This window comes from Solenopsis invicta, chromosome 9 (genome assembly GCF_016802725.1).
Source record: "Solenopsis invicta isolate M01_SB chromosome 9, UNIL_Sinv_3.0, whole genome shotgun sequence".
Lineage (NCBI taxonomy): Eukaryota > Metazoa > Arthropoda > Insecta > Hymenoptera > Formicidae > Solenopsis > Solenopsis invicta.
The window spans coordinates 8,619,095-8,644,540 of NC_052672.1; the positions used below are offsets into that span (position 1 = coordinate 8,619,095).

At 29.8% G+C, this 25,446-nt stretch overlaps 1 protein-coding gene, 2 long non-coding RNA genes and 1 other non-coding gene across 5 annotated transcripts in view; 2 read left to right on the plus strand and 2 right to left on the minus strand.

Moving 5' to 3' along the window:
• Window positions 1-19,030, minus strand: LOC105197048 (facilitated trehalose transporter Tret1-2 homolog). 2 transcript variants are annotated; one of them, XM_011163248.3, is made up of 11 exons: window positions 17,295-19,030; window positions 13,717-14,002; window positions 13,480-13,624; window positions 11,915-12,050; window positions 3,141-3,349; window positions 2,137-2,406; window positions 1,802-2,024; window positions 1,473-1,669; window positions 1,222-1,401; window positions 427-561; window positions 1-338 (listed from the first exon to the last, which is right to left on the minus strand). In XM_011163248.3, exons 2-11 carry the CDS (start codon window positions 13,737-13,739, stop codon window positions 231-233), a joined length of 1,626 nt encoding a protein of 541 aa, XP_011161550.1. In that variant the 5' UTR covers window positions 13,740-14,002; window positions 17,295-19,030; the 3' UTR covers window positions 1-230. The 2 variants fall into 2 exon arrangements, with proteins under 2 accessions (XP_011161550.1, XP_039309771.1); XM_039453837.1 differs by lacking the exon at window positions 17,295-19,030 and having other exon boundaries at window positions 13,717-14,944.
• On the minus strand, window positions 4,527-4,645 carry LOC113005646. Its single transcript, XR_003269554.1, has one exon. It is a non-coding gene; the product is annotated as a 5S ribosomal RNA (ribosomal RNA).
• LOC120358719 overlaps window positions 12,936-25,446 on the plus strand; it is a 25,097-nt gene continuing 12,586 nt past the window's right edge. Inside the window, exon 1 of the long non-coding RNA XR_005575603.1 lies at window positions 12,936-13,228. This is a non-coding gene — a long non-coding RNA (uncharacterized LOC120358719). The remainder of the gene's footprint in view (window positions 13,229-25,446) is intronic.
• LOC120358720 lies at window positions 23,035-25,037 on the plus strand. The gene is made up of 2 exons (XR_005575604.1): window positions 23,035-24,258; window positions 24,339-25,037. It is a non-coding gene; the product is annotated as an uncharacterized LOC120358720 (long non-coding RNA).

Below are 25,446 nucleotides of genomic sequence, written 5' to 3' on the forward strand. Positions count from 1 at the left end.
TATTTTCTTATTAGAAATGTTTTATTCAAATATCATAAAACTTAAAGCTTTCAACTTGAGAGTGTACATGTTTGTGTTCTGTAGTTTTCACTTAAACCTAATCGCACATATTCTTGTATAAGAATGCGATGTTCTTATAGAGATATCTTGAAATAGTAAAAATATACAATTATTTCTATTATATAAAAAATAATATCGCAGTCATATCAAATTCTATTCACGTTTTGTTCTTATTTACACTCGGATACAGGAATTAAACAATTAGATTCAGCTCTCGCAGGCATTCCTGTATCCTTTCTTTTCGTTCGTGTTCTATTTATCCACAGGAAGTTACTTTGCTGTGAAAACACAATTATATATTTATCATGCTGTGGCCATTTATAATCTCGTATATATGTTCCATTTCTTAAAATTAAATTTTCTTACTTGAAAGTATTCTTCAATCTCCTGAAGCGAACAATCTTTCGTTTCTGGTAGAGCAAGATAAATAAAAATTGCTTCCAAAAGAGAGGAGACGCCGAAGATAATGAAGACTCCCGTAGTGCCAACTACGCTATTTACCTTTAACACATTTAACATATTAATGAAATATTTCAATAAACTGATTACTATATCAATAACTGATGATTACTATTCAGTTAATTGAAACATCCTCAGTTACTAATATAGTAATCAGTTTATTGAAACATTTTTAGTTTTTTTTTCAAGGGAAGAACTATTAACGTACAACATTTTAAAATATATACATAGAGTAATTCCATTGTATTTACGCTGCAAAAATCAGTAAAAAAGAGTAGACATAAATGAAGATAATAGGAAATATGAAGGTTATTGATAATTTCGTAATACATTAATGTAAAGAGATAGTAAAGGATGAAGTATACGGAAATATAAACTCTTGTATTCTTTGTCCAATTTTGTTTCATTCATAAATGACTATAATTCCCACCACTTTTGATATACAACAAAAATGCAAGAGTTTTTTTAAGTTTTTCTTCCAAATATAAGAAAATAATTATTTTGCATTTCTAATTATTTTATAATAGTAGACAATAAGAAATTGTTATTGGTATAATTCATTTTTCTTAAAAGAATACTTGATAAATTAAATTTTTGTGATCAGTGCGGCGTATTTACCGGAGTTACCCTCTATTTATTTGTATTATTAAAACTGATAAATGATATAAAATTGCAATAAAAATTTTTATCTATATGTTTTACCCATGGAAAGGATTTGATCAAGAAGAACAGAAACAGATTGAAGGCGAAGAAGATGCATCCACCGCCGACACCACGAGCTCTCAGCGGCATGAGTTCACCTGTCATCAGCCCAGGAAGTGTTAATAGACCCAATGTATTTGCGGCGACGTAAAACAACAAACATACGGTCAACACGTAGACCTGAAATCATTTGTTAACTTTACTAACAAATTGAACAAATTAAAAAACGAGATGCAAATCCAAGTACTCACATCTGCGGACGATCCCTCCGTTCTGGCAATCAAATATCCTGCGAGGACCAACGAGGCCAAGGCCGTGCCGAGCGCCGAAACGATGCCTAAGGGTCGTCTGCCCATTTTAAGTAACAAAATACAGGAGAGAATGCAGAAAACAAACCTGATAGCTGCCGTCACTACAGCCGCCAAATAATTATCCACGTTGCTCTCACCTACAAGAAAAGCACGACAAAAATTGCCGTATTTTAATTATCCTGTTGTCTCTTCTATCTTTAGAGATTTCCATTATAAAGTTGGAAATTTAAAGTTTCCCCAAAAAATAAAACGTTGAAGCTCCTTCTCACCTATGTCCTTGATCATGTCAACGGCGTAGAAAATAACAATGTACGTCCCGCTGATTGTTTGAAACGCATTAAACACGTTGATGATAATCAATGGTTTTATCACACCCGGATCGCGCATTGTAGACATCGCCGAGGAGATCTTCTTCTTAAACGAGGTATTTTCAGACTTTTTAGCGAGATCAGCTTTTATAGTTGCTTCAAGCGACTCTGTCTCCTTAAGCATCTGATTAATTGAAACAATTTTAATCATTTGTTGCACGGCTACGTTAGTTTCACAGTTTAGTTAGACAAAAATTTTGTGTATTGTTGAAGTGAGAAAATTTACGACATCCTACCTGCTCAATATCACCGCCTCTGAGCCATAGAAGTGCTTTCTTGGCTTCTTCAATTTTCTTCCGTTTAATGAGCCAGGCGGGACTTTCGGGAATTAAACAAAGGGCGACAAAGGCCACAGCAGGAAGTATGATGGCATAGAAGGCCACGATGTCCCAATTAAAAGAAGCGCCGAGAGCATAAACCAGCAGGATTCCGGCGCAGTACGAAGCGAACGAGCCAACTACCAGGAAGCCCCGAAGAGCTGGATAAGCTGTTTCTCCCACCAATACCTGAATTTACAGATCACAACGTATGGTTTGAAGTAATTTTCATCTTTTAATATCAATGACATTTCAGTAAGTAACTAATTATATGTATAAAGGTAATGCGACTTTTTAATTGAAAAAATAAAAGAATTCTATTTAAATTTAACAATTAGTATTTAAATAAAATAAAATAGAACGCAATTTCTGGTAAAAGAATTTCTAATTGATTCCATTGCAATCTAATAAATTGAATCATCTGCTTGGATAACTGGTAACAGCATTGTTAAATGCTACAAATTTTTACTACTGTACTTCTAACAAGAGAAAAATAGTGAAATAAGTAAAGAAACCGATCGATAAAATAAATAATAAAAGTCAAGCTGGTCAAACAGAAAACCACACATGATAATAGAGTTCATTCATGAGAAAAGTTAAACCGATCACAAGAAAGATAATTGTATTAACGTCATTGTGCATTAAAAATATATGCCACGTAAAATTAATATTTTAATGAGCGAGAAAGCGTACAATGATAATGAATAAATTAAATGAAAGTTTAAGTAAGTAAATTAAATCAACGAATTTTAATTTGCATATATTTATCCAAAAAATCATAACTTTATGCAAAAAATTATGATTCTTTGAATAAAAATATGCAACGTTAATTTGCATCCAACTACGGAACCAATCGGAAAGTCTTTTATCATAAATTTTGTATTATTAAAATATTGGTCATAAAATTTAAATGGAATTTTTACCTGAGCAGGTACCGCCATGAATCCTACAGACACACCACATATGACTCTCCCTACTAAAATAGAAGTGACGCTCCTTGACAAACCGATGATCAACCATCCTATGCACAAGGGAATCGATGACAGTTGAAGGCAACCTCGTCGGCCGATCGCGTCGAGAAGTGGTCCTGATAACAGTGAGCCGACAGGAGTAGCCAGACTGTGTATCGAAGCTGAAGTAACAAAAAATTTGTCACTTTAACAATTATATTGATCCATACTTTATATACAAAAGAAGATTCTTTTATTTTGAGATTTTTTTTTTTTTTTTGAAGTATAAATGTTGAAATGAAATTATGTTGAATTAAACAGACATAACTTGTTTACATAAAGAAATTTTATACAGTTTCAACAAATAAATAATTCTTATTATTCATAACTTTCATGTGTTTAAAAAAATGTATCACTAGAAAATAATAATATTTTTAAAGAAGTAGAGTTTTTAATACCATTATTATCAAAACAATAATTATGCTTTAAATAACTATTATTGAAATAAGGATATAATATTGCTGATATTTAAGATTGTCTTTAAAAAAATTTTACAGTATTCCGATATTCCTATGGCGATACAACCGGGAAGAAGGTGATCTACGTGAAAGAATAATTGAAAAACGTAGAATAAATTTTTTTATATGTTATTTCTGAGATAATCGAATTTGAAAATTGGTATATTTTAACACAAAAATTAATATAAAAATATCTTATAACTTATTCATTATTTGACAACCGTATTTTTATACTTTTATGCACATAATAATGAAATGAATTAATTAAATAAATTAAATAAATACAAACAGTGTTTGTCGCTTTCTATATAAAATTATCTAGATAATCATCTAGATAAAGAAATAATCTCATCTTATCTTTATCTAAATTATTATACTGTACGTTATTTTTGATAAAGAAATATTATGTTTTTAAATATAACGGAATAATTAAGACTCGTGAAATTGGTAATAATGATAACATAAAGACAGCAAATACGAGTAAAGCGCGGTAAGTAGTGCGCAATAAAATGTAATCTTTGTAATTATGTTTTTAAATTATCTGAGATAATGCAAATAGTGAAAATGAAGCATCATAATTTGATTGGGCCGAAAGTTATTTTCTAAACCATTAATTTTAATTTTAAAAATATTAAATATTAACTTAACCAACCCTGAATATTTTGTAAGTTCCCAGAAAAGTTTTTAATATATTGAATATAAGATAAAAAAATGATATTTCAAAAATGGATTCTTTGAATTTAAAATAAAAATTTTTTCTCATTATTTTCTAAGGGAAAAAAAGAAATTATAAATGTTTATGTATGTGCTTGCCTAAAAAAAAAAACAAAAAAAAATTGAAGGCCAACATCACACGGTGTTCCCAAGCGGTCACCCATCCAAGTACTAACCGTGCTCAACGCCGCTTGACTTCAGTGATCGGACGAGAACTGGTTTTCTCGGCGTGATATGGAAGTTGGCCGGTTGATTACGTTATTGTATCGACTTTTATATATGTTCCAAAATTTTGTTTCTTTTTTATATAAAATGAATATCATAAGAATTAACCATATCACATTAATTAGCTAATTAATTAATTAAATAATTAAACAATAGTCTTTAGCTCCAAATTACCATTTATCCTAATAAATTTTTTCAAGATTTCAAAATTTATTGCTAATACTGAAAATCTATAGACACGTAATACTAACTATAAATTTTTTACTGGCAATATACATATCGGCAATATGTATATCGAAACGCAATTTAAATCAACAGTAGTGCAATATAAAAATTTCCCCAAAACTATAAATTTGTAAACTTTTTCAAAAAAATTTGTCAGTTATTATATAATGTGATTTATATTTATATTTTTTTATATTTTTAATTATAGTTTTTATTTGCGTAATAATTAAAAATGAGAAATATTTGTTCTTACTATAATTATTTGAAGAATTTTTGTTTTTAAAAACATTATTTTAGAAATTAAAATATAAACATATTTCATATTCTAAATTGTTTTTTGCTCGATAACGATTTTATCTGCAAATTATCTAGATAAATTAAATCATCTTTATCCTTTCTAATGTAAGATACATTTATATGTAATTTATTTTATCTGTATCTAAATAAATTTTAATTTCTCTAAGCGCAACACTGCATACAAAACACATAATTGTTTTTTTTTTAAAATATGTTTGACTAATTGATTTATCTTATTCTTGGCATAAATGTGTTATAAAAAACAATTACAAGATATTTTATATTTTATATTAAAATATATCAATTTTTTAGTCCAAACAGTGATTACTTTAAATAAAATACATTAATTTTAATTGTTATTAATTTTGTTCCGTGTATAAAGAAGAAATACAAATACTCTATCCTGTCCTTCTTTCTAACATCTTTCTCAATGCTAGCTTTTCTAAAGTAGACAAAGAATCTGGAAGGTAGCATTAACGCACTTTTCTCGTCCGTTTAGGTACTTGTGTACCATAAAAAGCTAATGAAATTGGAGTCTAGGGCGTCTAAGCGCGATGTAAATGCAAATTTGTGCACTAATGAACATATTGAACGACACACAATCGATGCGTGATCGTAGAATCCAAGTTTTGTTAAAGCGTTACTATACATCACAGAACGTAATAATAAAGCAATTAACAATCTATTTACGATCGCGTGTATCGACACTATTATTGGACTGAGCGTAGGACGCCTCTGTTCTAAATGTTAGAAGTTTAACTCGCAATAACACGGTCATAATCGTGCATTATCATCGCGTACATAATTATCGATACGTTACAAGATGCCCGCGCAGAAAGTACTTAATGTACTGAAAATTTCTATCGACGCGACGTCGCAAGAAGGGCTGTTGACTCAGATTACTCTTGCTATTATTCAGTGACTTAAGGGGATAAGATTATGAGTACATTGCATGCATACTTGAATAAGACGATCATCAGAGTAGATACAAGGCTGCGCATTTCTGCCGGAAATGAGAAAAGTTAGCCCGTATCGTAAAAATTTACATTTTATAATTAGAAGTGCATAATACACAGAAAAAGTTTTCAAAGCTGATAACTATTTTAACTTGCACTCGAGGAAGTAAAAATTTTTTAAATAACGCGATTGTATTGATCTAGCTATTATCGAGCCCTTATTATTCGTATTCCGACATCAATGAAATTGTCATTGCGGAATGCACGTAGCGCTAGTTAATTAATGCAAATTGCAATTCCACTTCTTCTTGTCCGATGCTATTGACATTTTCCGTGCATCCACGGGGAATGCAATCAGTATCACACAGTGTCCCATTACATTGAGTTTGTCTTTTTACTCTCTTGCTTCCACTTTAATGAAATTAAAGGGATTTGTTATACATACCTTTGTCAGTAAAGAACGATCTTACGAGTTATCCAAGTTTAATCAGACGCAAAACAGCTACGACATTCTCAATTCAAGGAAAAAGTTGCTGAATATATTTATAAAAGAACGAAAGAAATCTATCGTTTAGTCCATTTTATTATTAACATAATGTGTTAATATACAGATATTTAAATTTTATTTTATGATTTAATACATTATGCACACATAATTTTCTCTTTTCAGATATAAAATTATATTTAATATTAGAAGGACCAAGGTAGCCAATTTGGCTTCTCGTAAAATTCAATTACAGCCGTAACTTTTTTCAATTTTACTTCTACATGATATTTTTTTGTGACTTTATTATTTTCCATGTTTTTACTTTTAATAAAAACTTTTTTTCAATTATATGTTATAGTTAAATTTTTATTTAATTGTCTACCCAGAAGATCGTCAAATTTGGTCCTTATAGTATTAAAATAGATTTGCAAATCACAGATTTATATCATTCTTATCATAAAGCACTAGTTATATTTTTTTAATGTGATGTATATCTAATTTTTGATTAAATTCAACTTTTATAAAGAAATGCTGTTTTATGTTTATAATAAAGTTAAAATCAAAATTTTTAAATACATTGTAGACTTTAAAAACAAATGTTGTTCCGTGATACCTGAAACCAATGTATTAAAGGGATTTATTCACCTAGACGAGTCAAAACAGGCCTTTGCAAATTTTTCGTGGAAAAACAAAAAGAGACAGAAAGACGTCGTATTTATGCCATTGTAGAAATAATAACTTTCTCTATTTAATATTTAAATTTTATTAAAGAATAATATAAAATGAAGTCTCTATTAAAGTTTCTAAAACATGTTTTTAAGAACAGTAACCACTATTATTTTGATAAGATTTATGAACAAGTAAAATAACGCAAGCATAAAATTAAAATTATGATTTAGTGCTTGACGTGGGCATTTTTTTAAATATTGCGTTTGAGCAATGTATAGTTAGCCAAAGTCAACCTAGCAGTTTTTTACTATAAATTTTACCCGCGCTTCCTGATGTAACTAAGTAACGCAAAAAATCTTACTTCAGGCACTGTTTTTAATACGTAGAAAAAGTACCATTGCAAGTCATTCAGTCGAGCCATTTTTAATTTATAATGATTGAGCGTTTTAAAAACATGATTTGAATGGCGTTATTTCATATTTGTTAATAAAAGTAAAATAAATTACTTTTAAATAAAAATATATTGTACAATTTTTTAAATAAAATTTAAATATGGAATAAAGAAAACTATGGTTCTTACAATGGAATAAGCATGACTTCTATACTTTCCGTTTTCCATAAAAAATTTGCATAGCTGGCCTCTAGTAGAGGTATGTGCCCATTTAATAATGCTTTCGACTGTGACAAAATACCTTAATGTGTTAACAGGACGACTTATGGGTGGCACGAATTCTGAGACGTCATTTCCAAGTATTGAGTAATGATTTTTTGAACTTTTAAAAATCATTGATCATCAAATGAACCATCTCAATCAGCATTGTAAAAGATGCATGCAACTGCCAGAGACGATAGTCGCCCATGATAAATAGCAAAATAAATTCCGAACTGTAATGGAGGAATTATTCATGCGAAAGCATGAGCGACTCTCGGGTCGCAATTCGACCTCACAACATATTTCATGTGTTTGCCGACAAACTTTCAACATGTGCATGATGTGCATGATTCGCATATTTTCAGAATAACTTCTTTAAGTCTTATCTAATCTTATAAGCAATCTTGTAGACAGAGGCATGATAAACAAAAGATATTTTTTATCATAAGTATCACTAATTTTAAAATAATTGGAAGCTCTTCCGATAGGCACGTTGTACTAATATTACACAATAATAAGATCATGGAATTGACAAAACTTTCACAATAATATTGCGTTAAAATAACTACAACGCAATAGTTTTGTCGGAATAAAATTTCTAAATAATATTTGTCAAAAAAAAGATTAAAATTTGTGTTATAAACATTTTACAATTATTTTAGAAATTATTTAATTTTTTATTTAAAATTTTGTCATGCTGAATATATAATATTTAGTTACAAAATTTCTACATTATAATTTGAAAATAATTGTGCATTTTTATAATGGATTAATTATGATATATCTAAATATTTTATAAATTTTCCTCTTAAGTCGGTCCTTCATGACCGAAGATATGATCTCACTTGATACATCTATTTTGATGACTATCTCAACTAAAGTGGTGATTTGCTGCTGTCTTTGGAGAGATTGATATTTGTTTTATTTAAATATTATTAAACATTACTAAAATAGAGGAAAGTCAGGGATTATAAAATACATGTGGGGTGATAAGATATCTCGTATAATTCGCATTGGATTCTAAGCACAACCATTAAAATTACTTCATTACAGCCTATTTAGACATTGTGCACTGTTAAAAATGTCATAAAATTTAATGTATTTTTAAGTTAAACATTAAATTTAATGTACATTAAATTTAATGTATTGATACATTAAATATAACGTACATTAAATTTAATGTCTCAATAAATACAATCTTGTGCATGAATGTAATGCATTTTTGACAACATTAAATTTATATTAAATGTTCTTTAACGTACCTGCTTGAAATTTGCTTCTATTACGTTTCATTAAATTCCGATGCCAATTTTTAACATTGTAGGATGGTTATTAATCATTAATGCATTTTTATTAATGCTAAATTTCAGTTTTGTAGCAGAGATTTTTACAGATTCTACTTAATTTTGAGAAATATATTAGATATTAATTTTTTAACTTTGGTCTAGCTTTAAGATCTTGAATGCAATTTTTAAATAATGTAATTAAATTTAATGTGTATATTTGAATTTAACATATAAAATTATATCATATAGTGAGAGGGATCATGAAATGATTGTGAGTTATTTGCATTATGAGCGTAACATTACTCTTGCAACTTTACAACCTCACAGTGAACGTTGCATAATGCTTACTAGCATTAGCAACAAAGAAATTATTTTAAAAATTATTTTTGTTTAAATAAAATATATTTTATAAAATGTTTATAAAACAGTGTTTTGTGACACTGATTAGTGTGTAAAATCTATAAAGGATTATTAATTTACAATTTTGTATAATTAAAAGTATCTTTTGTAACATTGGTTTTTAGTATTTCACAATTCTCGCTATCTCACAAACACATTCTTTCCTCTCTCTTCATAATATCAACATGCTATAATATATTCCCAATAAATTTCTGCCTATGGAATGATCAGTAATACTGTAGCTAACACTTCTGATAAAAATTGTGTCGCGTTAATATTTAATGAGTTATTTAAAAAAAAGAGAATAATATTCTCCACCTCTTTCTTCCATCCTCCTATTACTAAAACAATTATATGTTTACAATTATTTTAACCATTTAAATTATAGCTATTATTACTGCTGTGTTATTATTATTGTGTAAATAATAAACAAATGTTAGGAAAATAGTTGTATTTACTATAACTGTGATTGCACATGCTACATAGAAATATTTATTTTATTTTTAACATCCATATCTTGATATTTTGTTATGTTAATATTTGAAATTATTGTAATTTACGGTAGCAGATGTGCATACATCACCATTTGCAAACAGTAAAATGTATAATGTGCTCGGCATTGCAAACTTTTTACGACGTGATAGAATATATTTCCACGCTATATAATAAAACTTTTTCATAGTTGTTTAAACTACAAACACAAGATTTTTATTATTAATTGTATTTATATATTTTATAATTTTATAATTTAATAAACGTCCCATCGAGGTCTACACGACAAATACTTTCGATAATTTCAATAGATAGTTTCATCATTAAATATTGTTCTTTAATTAATCTTTATTATCCTCGCTGGATTTGTAGTCTATTTTGCAAGCGAGATCTTTTCTGTATAGCTTTTTTTTAAAGATATTTTTTATTGCTTTATCATTGCTATCCATGGAATCGACATTAAGCGAAATTACGGATCCTCATGTGGCTCCTTATACATAAATGCGTGGCTTTTATAGTAGCAGACACACATCGCCATTTGCAAACTGTAAAATGTATAATGCTGAGCATCGCAAAAATTTTACGACGTGATAAAATATATTTCCACGCTATATAAGTAGTGATACCGCATTATGTGCTGAGACAGTGTGTTGTTTTTCCACCATGTATAATGTATTGTACTTTAGGGTGGCAAATGTATTTTGCATAGCTCGTACGCGATGTGCGCGCGAAATAAACGGGAATGCATGAGGAAAATTATTAAAATTCATATACTGGCCGCTCTTTAATTCTTCAGATTATGAAAATAAAATCACTCGACCGATTCAAATGGCATTTATGAAGGATCATACATTTTTCAAGTGATCGATTAATTATGACATTGAGCATTATCAAGTAAAGATATACGAACCGTTTTTTATGCCAAATTGAATTAAATTTCATCTTTTTGTTCGAATCAAATTAAATTGATAATTATCCAGATGACAAAATGCAGTATGTCAACTAGCAGTATGCCAGCAAATTCGATTATGACCGTAGAGCAAATTTCTATCCATTGTGTCCGCTTTAAACTTAGCTTCTGTCATTACAATTTGCCATAATACAACAGAAATGCGACAAGAACAGAGTACCTTGCTGTCATAATATCATGAACAGTCTGTCCGTTTTCTGCAATTTCTAGTTATATTAAAGATACAGTATAGTAAGAAAAAATCATTTAATTTACATAAGTATGTTCAAATCACATGATCAACATATGATTCGAATCTCTTATGTTCAAAATTTTTAGAATGATTTGAATTATAATTACAGAGATTTAAACTTGAATTGAATCTTACCTAATTCGACTCGATTCAATTCAATTCGTACTCAAATAATTCGCACATCTCTATTATTAAGGCTCTCATACATATACTTTCGGTAATCGGTATCCTTCCTGCACGAACTTGGCCTTGACACTCATTGGTAAAGAGACAAGCTCAATTATCCAATGAGACAGTATGTAGGTCAGTAACATCATGTAGTTTACAATGATCGGCTCAACGATCGCTTCATTTGCGCGAGGGTCATGATAGTGCAACCTTGAACCTGCTTGTTGGCTCTTGAACTCGCAAGGTCTCTGCGAAGGGATCACTAATCTCACTAATCTCAAGTATAAAAATTACGCGTGACATTTACCTATCTCTCGATTTAATGTAACGTTTCCTAGCATGTTATTTATTTCCAAAACAGGATAAAAGTTTATTTCCTGCTTTGTAAAAGTCTTGTGAGAATTTTCTGTCGAATATCTCTTTGTCAAGAACAGAATTGTTAAACATGCGATCTTACCTATCCAGGAACCAGTTTCGCGATTCACATGAAAGGTACTGTTCTCATCTGATAGCTGCGGCAACATAACAGCGCTGTAACCAATCGGCATGCCACCTCCCGTCGCCACCAATAATACTGCACCTGTTACTAAACACTACGAACAATTCAATCATTAATCATTAATTGTTAATCCATTGTGTTCGCCGTAATTGTTAGCAGTATTATATCGTACATTCCAGTATTCTATTCAACACGGTAAATTAATGAAGAAGTATACAGTCGCTCAATTATATCTCAAATACATCGATCAATTATATCTCAAAGTCAGTTATCATTAAATTCCGCAGTTTTAAATTAAAATAACTGAAGATGAGAAAAGATGTCAATCGTTAAGTGATTGGCACGTGTAAGTTTGGACATAATCTTTCACCGCTTCAGTTTCACTGCGGTGAAAGATTAACGTTCGCACGATACATGTGGTCCTCGGCTCTTTTACTTATTGTTAGTTTTTGTCGCAAAAGAATTGAAGTCGCGAGAAAGAACCTTGGAGCAGTTCCCAAACGGATATATAGTCATGTACAGGAGCAAGCCCGAACTAATCGAAAAGAGGATAAGAAACCTGTGGTTGACAACCCGCCAAGATTTACTAGCCGCTTCGCTGCTCTTTCTACAAAACTTAAATCGCTATTACATCGCGTGGAATTTGTCTCGTTTCTCCAGGTTCATAGATACTGACGTAAGCTGCTGGAGGATATTTATGCGCCTTATGACGTTCAAGGTAATACGGTTCAGTAGAATTCTCGCTGCCCGAGATGTATATACACAGATGTGTAACTTGCGAAATGCAGTAAATAACGTGTTAGAGATAAAAAAAAAATAATATAGGCGTATATATGAGCCAAGTCATCATCAAGGTAAACGAAATTTTTTGTTACAACGCAACGCAATTTGCATATTACAGAAACATTAAAGAAACACAATTTATATTTTGTAATAAATTAGCTTGTGTGCAGAATTTAGAATTTTATATTTCTCTGAAGAAATGATAGCACAATTCCGCATTCAGCGTTTTTTAAAAATAAAAATACTTATATTGTCGTAGGTGATACATATTTCCTCCGAAAAAAAGATAAAACGTCGAGTAACACGTAGAAAGCGCGGGTGATGAAAAATGGTGTATATATTGTATTTGGTACCTTTCTATCTATTTTTAAACGGAAAAATGTTTTGGCACTAATCCAGAATATCTGCGTTGATCTCGCGTAGTTGAGCATGCAGTACGCCTCTGCTGCGTTGCAAATTTTCCTTTGTACGAGAGTCATCAGTTTACACGTGAGTGATAGTGAGCAAAGAGAAAAGCAATTTTTTTTACCGACAATAGTTCTCGTCAGGTTTAAACAATTCTTGGATTTTAATTCACCGAAATCCACTGCTACGTGTGTGTGTGTGTGTGTGTGTGTGTGTGTGTGTGTGTGTGTGTGTGTGTGTGTGTGTGTGTGTGTGTTACGATTCAACAATATTAAAATGTTAACGAAAATTGTTTCAAGTAATTTCATATACATCTAATTATATGTATAGCTCACCTGCGCAAGCACCGCTTTTGAATTCGACGATTTTTGTACAGTTGCCTCCTTCTTTTCCCTCTTAACATTGTTATTGTTGTTATTCTCCATGTCAGATGGATTCTCAGTTATCGAATTGAAGCGCAACATGGCACGTCCTTCCTCGCTGTAACCCAACGATTGGAGAAATTAAAAGTACGTTATCTAATCTGTTTATTAATAAATGCAATTTGTTGACTTGTTTAAATTATAGATTACCTATGCGTCAAATCGACAGCCATATTGATTTAATTAAATAGCGATAGATGAAATCCTCAAATCTCTCCAGTACTCAGTACCTCCGTGGTCGCGCGAGATTGGCGTCTCGATCACTACATCTATCACCAACGAGCTCCGGTCACGTTTGGCACCCTACTGCAGTTTCCGCTCCGCATTATGTAATCCAAGAAAATCTTGAAACTTTAATCCTGTCCTCTCTCGGAAAGCATAAGAAATCTTCTAACCTCATAAAGTGACTTTTCATGAGATCATTGCATATGCAAACCTGTTTTAAGATAAGTGCCGATAATTTTCTAGCTATAATGTAAAAAACTCGCTACGAATATTTCATGCTTATAAAGTATGAAGCAATATTTTAAAGTGGAAATACATAATAGGCATACACGCACATACGACTTTTCTTTAAAAACATTGTTGGAATTGTCAATTAACGTATTAATTATCGAATACATCAAGTTAATGCAAAATATATTCTTAGCATCGTTGCTGTAATTATTGAGATATAACACTATTATATAAGTAAATAATAATAGAAACGATCGTTTAAAATTGCACAGATGCAAATTTGTTATTTATCGACGTTCAACCGTACTGTTATTTATGTGGTTGTCTCCTTACAATTGATTTATATCAAGTTTATTTTCTTTTATTTATGAAATCTTTCTTTCACGTCTTTAATGGTTATTATGCTTGCTCGAATTTCCAACTTTCTTTTTTAAACTTTGCAGGAAAGTGGAAGGGACCTCGAGATCTTGTTGCAGACTTTCAAAGAGTTCTCTAACTAGATTATATGAGATTTATAAAATTATAATTACGATCAGAAAGCTAAACTCTTCTCATTTAACGTAAGTTTTTAACAATCTTACATACTCGCTGCATCAGAAATTTCAGATATTTAATATATTCCAATATCCTGTCTTCTAATGTTTAGAATAGCGTTCACTTTTTCAAATGATAGTACATAAATAATTGAGCACGTTTCTTGCTTAATTGCTACAATAATGAAACTATTCAATGGCGCTCAAGTCTATTACACGTTTATTGTCTTTTTAACTCATCAAAGTCCACACAAATTAGTAAATTGACAGTAAAGGAAAAGTACTGAAGAACTAACTACGCCAACCAATTCTACGGAAAATTTACTACATTACTAAAAAAACATATGTATATCTTTTTCTTAAATTATTCTCCGTTTATGCAGAAAAATAATTTGTTTACAATGATATTTTGCAAAATTTATTGTAATATACTTTTTATATTAGAAATGTTTTCTTTTGGCTCAAGTTTTATTTCAAATTGAAAATAAACATGGGTAGGAATGAGTTTTATTAATTTATATTGTTTACTATTATTTTTTTTTTTTACATAATTGGAGAACAATTGGAGAAAAGCTGTACATGTTTCTTTAGTAATTTTTTCCATAAAATCGACTAGCATAATCAATTTTCCTCAAAAATAAATTTTTATAAGGGAAGTCTAATGATTTAAAAAATAAAAAATTTTTGCTGTAATCAAAAGTAGTTTATATAAAAAATATATTCTCAAAGTTACAAAATAAAATATAAAGTTTTTAAGAAACCTAACAGTCTAAAGGAAGTACATTTCTTGCATGTAGATATACGAGTATGTGACAAGAGACCCTTTGTCCGGTTCGACAGTAATATGAGAAGCATATATTTCTAAATTGTTTGTAAATTAGTGCTAAAAAGAAGATCTGTTAAAAAGGTGCTTAAGCATGCACAAAATACCAAGAGTGCTTCAACCCCACCGTTTGGCGTCTAGTTCCGAAACATCTTCATTTTGATAAAAAACAAAATAATGAAAACGTTGGTAATTATAAAATTAAACAGCAACGCAAATTTTTGTGCTGATGCACTTGACACTGAACGAGTGACGAAGCAGGAATGTTTCAACTTAAGCAGTATTAAAGAGGCACGAATGAATACAAGATAAAAACACATCGAGTCAAACGAGTTTTACGATAAAGCTGAAGGTTCGCTGTATCAGCTTGAAATAACAGACTGGCAGGAAGTTTGCGAAAATTGCTTATTTTTCTGATATTAAAAAATTTTAATTTAAAATTTTAAATGCGTTTTTTTCAAAACCACTTTTTCGAAACATATTATTGAGAAAAATATTACTGACAAATTACTCAATCAATTCCGAATTTTTTCAGTGCATACCTGCAGTTTATTAACATCGTTTGTCGATAAACCTATAATAAAATAATTAATTTAACATCAATTCTTCTTACATAAATAAAATAAAATTTTTGTTAAATGGTAATATTTTTTAAGTGTCACTCAATTTTTAATTTTTTGTCTTTTTAAAGGTTCGACAAAGTAATTTTATAAAAAATGTAATAATTTTTTTATTTTTATTTTTCAGACGATTACAGAATGCGCTATAACTCTCGCAAATTCACAATTACAGCAACGAGGTCAAGTCAACACATATAATACGAGAATGTTTATAGCCACTATAAAAAGGAATATTTTTTAACAAAAAAATTTTGTGTGCCTTTTAAAATCTGTTATGAAACGGTAAACAATTTTTAAAAGATCCATTACGGTGGTTCTTTGAAAGAAATTTCATAAAATGACTTTTATAGCGACTTAAATCAAACTCCGCTCTTAATAATAATAAATTCAGAATTAAAACGATATGTGAACAGTACAAGAAATAAGAAGTACCATTTCTCGGTCAAAGCGAATCTTTGCTTAATAATATTTTCAATTATTAAATATATTTTTCAGTTCTATAAATTGCGTGTCGATATGATTGTCGAACTTAAAACGTAATCATAAATTGAAACTGGAAATAATATCTAAAATTAATTTGATGGTCAAATTTAATAATAATGTTAGAAGTGTTTAGAAACAAAACTGTAAACAATCTATTGTAAAAAATTAGTCGATATAATTGATATGATACCCGTTACGGATTGAAAGTGTTCCAGATTCGTACTTTCGCTGAATTGATATTTTTCACAATAAATTCTTTACAGCTTTTGTAAAATGCTTTGACTAAAAAATGGCACTTCTCACCTCAATTTTGAATGATTTGTTTATAATTAACTACAAAATTGTTTTTTGCAATATGTTTTTATTTCAAAAATGTTTTTTCGGTCCTATTCTCAATTGTTATTTTTGAACTAGCCTCGTTTATCTAGCCACGGGCTTTAATCGATTAACGTAAGACAAATGCTTATTCAAATTGCACGCGTATCAAATAAGATTAAAAGCTACTCGTAAAATTGATAAATTTCTCTTCAAACTTAATTTATAATATGCATAAATTCATAATAATTTTAAATCTTTGCATATGTTTTTTTCTAATAAAACATGATTTTATTCGTTCTTTTATATTATATACAGATAAAAGAAGTCCAGAACGAGTGCACTAAAAATTCCTCTACTGCATTTGTATTCAATGCGATCGCATAAATATTTTCCTTGGAATTCTGTACGAAATGGAATGTATTCCAGAACTGAAAGCAATACTGCGAAGTGAACGAGAATATTCGCAAAAATAGAAAATGAGAGAAGAAAACTTACGATATGACTCAACTCTGTCTTGACCCAGGAATGAAAGTCACGTGGTGCCGCGACTTTACGCGCGGGTGGATTCATTCATCTTCCCGGAGAACATTGCACTCTAGTCTGCAGATCGTAATTCACGGTGTAAAGCACCTTCGTAGAAACTTCGTCCGATCCCGTCTGTCAGTCTCTCGTTACTTCGGAAATATCCGGGCAGAAGCGAGCCGCGCGATCTTCATTTGCCAATCTCAGTAGTAGCTTCTATCGTTTCGCGTGTAACGAGCGAACTTTACGAAGACGCGAACGACACGAGGGAGGGATAAGCAGCAATTGATTCCCCCACGATGTTACAATGACTAAGCCGAATTAAACGACGCGAAGCCGCCTGTCACGAGACCGCGAATATCTAGCTATCGATTATGTCACTCGTAAGATAGAGCCTGCGCGCGCTTGGTAATGCTCTCTGACTTTCAGCTGTAAGGCTAATGGCGTTGCTTTGTCTGTTTCCAGAAGTAATACAGCCTTCTGAATAATCGATCAAGTTGGAAGCAACGTCGCCTTCAGCAACAGTCATCAGATCTATAATACGCGCGCGCCGCTTAGTACCGCATAGCTATACAGCCATAGACTAGATAGACCTCTACGATCAAAGAGAGTAGAACGACGATTTCTCTTTCGACCTCACGTATGCATGTGTGTGCCTAGGCGAAATACTCAATTTACACACTGATAAATTCGCAAGTTGCAATACGGAGTGTTGCTGCGAACAGATGTTTCAATTCTTCATGAGAAATGAAGTTTTAATCTCGCTGAAGTAGCAGAAATGCAAATGCCTCCGACAATCTGTTGACAGTTGAGATCCGATCGAAAGAAGTAAAATCAATCTTTCAGATCTCTTTCTACAGACGTAGGCTCTCTCGATCTTCGCTTTGATACTTCTGGTTCTTTCCGGATTTGATGAACACTTTCACAATATTCAAATCTGTGTTACCATATACTGACAATCAGCGTTACGTCTCCGTTACAATCTCCGTAACCAGATCATTAGCGAAGTGTACTAATATCGACGCGGCCTCGATCCCATCACGGTTATCTCACTTTTTGCGGATAATCGGATTCACCATCGCAACAATCTTTCTAATGACTACAGTGTAATTCTCGGCTATCTAGGAACTGATAATAATGCTAATTTTTACGCTCAACAACACGTGGTATCGACGAACAAGTATGCACACGAGCGAGTAATATTGTTGGTTGACTGTCAGGCACGGATAAATATTGTGTTCCAACGCAACATCGCCTTACGAGTTACGCCGACTACACTGAATCGGACATCTGTTCAGGCTCGCTCTTATAGGCCGCTCACTTTGATTAGACCCCGTTTTTCGACGACGACCGACTAGTATCCACAGTCCGCTGTGAGGCCTTGGCTCGCTGACCTCTGTGAGGAAATGTCCGGGGATTCTCTTTTCTCAATGGAGGTAATAAGTGGAAGCCGGTTCGAGCGGAAGCGCACTCAAATGGAGCACGATGCGTGCGTAAAAATAGCAGTTACTTCGATATAGTAGATACTTTATTATTTTCAAGAAGAGTTCAGACGATCAAGCTGCTATCGATGTTATTCTAACTGAGAGGCTTTAATTCGATATAAGGAAAAGACGGTCTAATATTTCTTTCTTTTTACGATTTAATATTTCCAAAATATTTCCATAACTTTCAATTCTCTCTGTGCTTAAATATAAAGTTTTAAAATTTTTGTTAGATTATAAAAATTATTAAGTTGATTATATGCTATAATATAAGGAAAACGAGATAATAAATAAGAGTCACATGCTTATCAGAGTGACTTCATTAAATTTATTGATAAAACTTTGCAACTGCACATATATAATTGGTATTATATAAATTGACAAAATTACGTTTTAAGAATATTCGATTTTATTTATCTATAAATATTTGTTAATCATTGAATGCCAAATAAAAGAATTATCTACAATACAGTTGAGTATAGATATACAAAAGAAGGAAAAAAGAAGATAAGTTATTGCAACAAAGAGCGTTAGATATTTTAATAACCGAAAAGAAGGTGTTCAGATAATATGTAAAAAAGAACATATGTAAAAAAAATCAATGATACAAAAAAGCATGAAAAATTATTAAGAATGGGAAAGAATAGAAAAATTATTGTCCATTAGACGGGAAAATAATGACAAAAATTTTTTTAATTCATTAATTATTGCAAAATACATTAGAAAACCATTTTTGCTACAAGTATAATTCATATAAAATTTTGCATTTATAAAATTAATGTATGTACACTGTTGCATATCACAGAGAAAACTTTACATATTCAAAATAAATTCACAAAGCACCTTAAATGTATAAAAAAAGTATTACAGAAAAATACGTTTGTTTTAAAAGAAATTAATTTAAACTAAAAAATCAAAATTTGATATAAAATATAATTAAAAAAAAAATTAATAGAGAAACAAAAGTAATTTTAAATAAAATTTAATATTAAAGATTTAAGATTTAATAATTCTTATTGTTAAATACGTCTGTGAATCTGTGAATTCTATGGGATTTTAATGATAACGAGGAAGTCAGAAATCTTACTGTCATTGAAGGAAAATTGATGACAATAAAACATAGAATTACTTTTAAAAAAAGTGAGTTTTATTTTGTTCAAAAGTTTAGGAAAAACAAAAGCTACATATATCCAATAAAACTATGACTTTAAACACAACATCGACGATCATAAAACAGTTTTAAAAGAGATACCTTTTTGTTGTTTTGATCACTACAAAATCCGGTTAATCAAATAGAGCAATTATAGTAAGAATTAAATCGACATATTTGCAAAAACAATAATACGTCGATTTTTATGATTAAGTTAAAAAAACTGGTATAAATGACTATGTTAAAAAAAAATTAAAACAGTTAAAAACTAAAAATTAATTTGTAGCATGCCCTTCTATTACAAATGTTAAAAGCAAAGTATTATCAGTTTCATATTTAAACTGTATTATTTATGAATATGAAGCGTCAATTTAATTTCCAATAAGAGTAAATTATAAACGGCTTATTTAATTTATTGTTATTATATAAAATAATGTATAATTATCTATATTGCAGTTATTATATAGATTTAATAAATTAATTTATGTTGAATATATGCACGAACTGCACTGCCATCAAATTATTTAAATCTATATTTTTATTATTGAGTAAAATTTATGACATCACTTAAATAATTAATTACTTCCTGATTCTCGAAATTTAAACACAATTAATGATTGAAAAATAGACTAATGAGAATAAACACGAGTAAAAGTGCGCAATCACAAGTATCGAGATTAAATCATTTATTCAATTCAAAATTACAAAATGAACGTTTCGACTCTCTTTGGAGTCATCTTCAGCGCAACGAAAAATAGTAAAAGTAATAGAAATAGAAACCGTCACCAGTTATCGAAAACGGGAATCGTCGTCATCGGTTTGATAAATCCGTAGTAGCATCTTTAACCGTGATAGTAGGAGATGACACTTAACTATTATATATAACTGTATAATAATTTTGGATGTAAAAATTATTTTAATTAAAACTAAATTTTCTCGTGGCCGTGTCGCAAAAAATGACACTCTACTATATAATTGTCATATAATTATTTTAGATGTCGAAAAATTATTTTAATTGATACTGTATTTACTCATGAATCCTCATTCGGACTGATGACGACTTGAATGAAGCCTTAGATAAGTTTTGTCCATAGAAATTAATTTCTTTTGATGAAGTAAAAGAACATTAACACGTTACTCGTTTTATACCAACACGTGCTCACGGCATCAAGTCCGAATGCATACTATCACTTAAATACCGATACGACTGCAAGCATATACATTACATATCACTAGTCTCATAAATATACAAATTAGGGATTTATATATAGAACAATATGCTGACGCAGAAACTTTTTTACTGTTGCAACAAATTTTGTTAAATATTATATATTGAATCTTCCAAATAATACTAATTTTATTTTAAAATATTTTTGTTAAATAATATCTTTAATATCTTTACTTGAAAAATAAAGATTTTAGAAGAAATATTCTTTAACATTTTTAAAATGTTTACTTCAACATTGGGGGAATAAAAATTTATTGACTCAACTCTTGCGCGTGTACTTTCTGTGATATCTATATATACCATCATAGATATTATACGTTTTATTAATTGCATGTACATTATCTTTGAAATATTTGTGATAACGCGACAGTTTAATTACCAAGTTTACTTTAGTTTCACGATACATATGCTGCAGATGTACAAAGCACTTGTGGTTGAATTAAATTGAATCTGAAATTTTCACGTCGAATCAAATCTAACTGAATTTCTTTGACTCGAATATGAATCAAATTTTTCTGGATTTACATTATATGCTAATTTAAATATAATAAAGTATTTTCAATAATATTGCAGACCCTTTTAAATAACAAAAAATTTAGTTACAAGAATTTTAAAAAATAATGATAAGAAAAATAATATGCTAAATAAAAATTTATAATAAATAGTATAGATAATAATTGTGAAGACCTTATACTAATAAATAAATATTGAATACATATCATACAAATACATGGCATGTTACTGTTAAAATGATAATACTTCACAGTACTTTATTAATAAAATATAACGGAACAGTTTCTAATTTTGTTGTATACAATTATAATATAAATCTATAAAATGTTAAAACAAATTTATCAAGACAATTGTCCATTGTGTACATAAATTTTTAAATAAGTAGTTTATACAATTTAGAACAGTTGAAAAATTTTAGAAATCGATGAACAATCAAGCACGAGAATTTGTATACATTGATTTAAGATTAATAATACTGGAGGTATTACAATTTTAATTGAATTATTTTAAATATTGATCGATTCGGAACCAAATCAACCAAGATTGGTAAATCACAAATTTAAATTCAAACTATTACACTTCTATCATATGCGTAATATAAACTGACAGAAAAATGTTCGCTACTAATGATTATAATTACATGATAAAATAATTATGTTTAGAAACTCCATTTTTATAATTATTTCTGTTATAATGTTAGAAATAATAACTATATATTAGCGTTTTTACAAATAAAAAAATTTTATTATACAAATAAATTTTGATAATTTTAAATATTAATATAGCAAAATATCAGATATGGCTGATAAGAATAAATAAACATTTATTATATAATAAATGTAATCATAATTATAGTAATGGGTTTTTTAACATTTGTTATTTAAGATCATTCTACACATAAAATGTAGAACAGCTGGTCGCAAGTCTCAAACGCAGATGTGACAGCCAAGCAAAAGCATTAATAATTAACATTTTCATGCTGTCGCATCTGTGTTTGAGGTTTGAGACCCACATTTTGTATCTTATGTAGAATGACGTTAAATAGTAAACGAATATTTAAAAACAGTCACATTCGCTATAATTATGATTGCATTTATTATATATACATATATTATGATTATTTTACTTTTACCATCTATACCTTAATATTTCACTGTATTAAAATTTCAATCATTATAATTCATAGTAAATTCTTTCATAATTATTAGAACTATAAACTTATTGTTATTACTAACATTAGAGCAGTAATAACTATAAAAATGAAACTTTTAACCATAATTATTTTATTATGCAACTGTAGTCGCAAACACTTTTCTCTTAGCAATTATTTCTCAGGAATGTTGATTTTAAGTGTATTTTTAAATGTTTTAAAATAATATTGTATAAATTGTATGAATTGTATATAATGTATCAAATAATCTTTTTAACATATATTGTATTAATTACAATATATTTGTAAAAGATTATTTGATACATGACTTTTTTGAAACAATTTGGAAATTTTTTAAAAACATTCAAAAACGTTATTGAACATTATTTTAGTAACATAGTAATAATGCTTACTGGATTATAGAAAGCTTATCACATAGAGTGCCTGCGTTTTTTTTTTTTTGACACCTAGTTGAACGAACAGATATTATCTGTATTCAGTGTGATATCTGTAAAGACGTCACTCTCGTAATTTCCAAGCAAAACAAAAATCATTATGACATCAGTCCGACGTCAAAATAACTTCAAGATAATTATTGATGAGTCACTTTTCGATCACGATTTATTTTAAAGTTATTTTAACATTATTGTGTGACTTTGTTGTTTTGCTTGGATGCACGTGATAAATCACCAGATATTCTTCGTAGTGTATGTAATTAAAATATTAAAAATTACGGAGAAATCTTTTGTGACGATGATCTTTTGTGACAATGTCATAATTCCGCGAGCAATAACGGAGATTGATGAAGGTGTTTACGTGCATTTCTCACAGTCAACGTTTGACGTTGCCTTAACGCATTTCAGCACCGAGATCGATTGTTTGAATTAATTCATATTAATTTAATATCTACTTGTCCTTTTATAGATTATCGTGTCCCTGTACAAGAAAGGCAAGATTAATTAATGTCAGATTAATTAATCTTATACTACTCATTGTGAAAGGTATTTAAGATCCACTGAGATCAGAGCCACACGATGCCAGTAGCTATAGTAGATACTGTATATTTCCCGCATCTATGTCAGATATACAAGGGGATGGTTCTGCGGATACCCCTCCTGTAATTATGGGCCGCCGGCTATTTGGAAATTAATCGGGTCACCTGTGCTGCTCGTAGACAATCAACGCTAATTACAATCACTAGAAATGGAATTGTTGGAGACTGTTCTAAGCTAACCATTACCCCTTATCAGCGAGATGAAGCAAATGAGGATGGTTGCTAATTCCGTTCCATTGTATTAAATCAACGTTTTCAGAAAACTCTGTCCTTTTAAGAAAAAAATCTGAGTTTGGAGAGATCTCGGTTATGGAAATTTAGCTGCGGAAAATTTTGCAGAATTGTAAAGTGGGAAAAAGTAAAATCTATTATTTCTAGTTTATTCGATCGATATAGAATTTACATCTAAAGTAAAGAACAAAATAAATTGCTTTTTAGGGATGCTCCAACAATTGCGGAGACTGCGGACGAGTTAATTAAGCTCTCTTGTTCGGCATGTTTTACTCGGAGCTATGAGCTCGAAATCGAAATTAATTAACTGACTCTATCGATGCAATAATTACAATTGATCGGAACCTTTGAATTTGTAAAATCAAGGCGGAAAAAATCAAATCGCTTTTAATTCAATTTTTATTATTCATGTTAGGAATATAATTATCTTATATAATTTTATGTACACATAATGAGTGAATCTGTAATTACTCGGTTTCATTTTGTTTGCGTTTATTGTGAAGATTCCAAATCCGGGTTAATCAATCGCGTGCACAGAATGAACAATGTTATTGCCTAACTGAAACACTAATTACTCTTCTCTATTTACATGACGCTATTGAAATTACGTTCTTCTGTTTAGAACCAATTAAATTATTAAAGCAAGAAATTATATACATACATGTATTGTATATAGAGAAAGATCAATTTGACATATCAGTTTGTTTTCAGATAATATTAATAAGCAAAAGCTAAAAATAAAATATTATAAACATGAATACAAACTAAAAAATGTTTTTTATTAAATGGTATAGCTATTTTTATAATGTTTTACATTTTGTAATTATTATATAATATTTTCGCAACATAAAAGTATCTGAGAAAATGGCACAGTAGGCAGCAATATCAGAAATCAGACACGGCCCCGTAGAAAAAGAATTAACTAAAAAGTAAATTGCTAAACTAATTAACAAAATATATTTTTACGTATTAAACAACAAAGTTTATAAAGTTAAAAGGCCAGAATTATTCCCTCCCATTTTATACATTTTTTTACACCTTAGTGCATATGTGGATCTGTCGCGTCCAACGCTATTTTTCCTACCTTAATTAAAGAAAATGTAAAAAAATTCGTGAAACAGCTGTCAACATTATAGAAGATTTCATAATTACTTTCTATTCTCGCAGAGAGGTAGTATGCTTTATACTAACTATTATTACTTTCTTATAATAATTATTGTTTAAACTATGCAAAATGTAAGAGAAATTTGTGTAAATGTTACTTTCGCTTTTTAAGAATTTATTTTTAGTAGATTTTATACACAGAACAGTAATG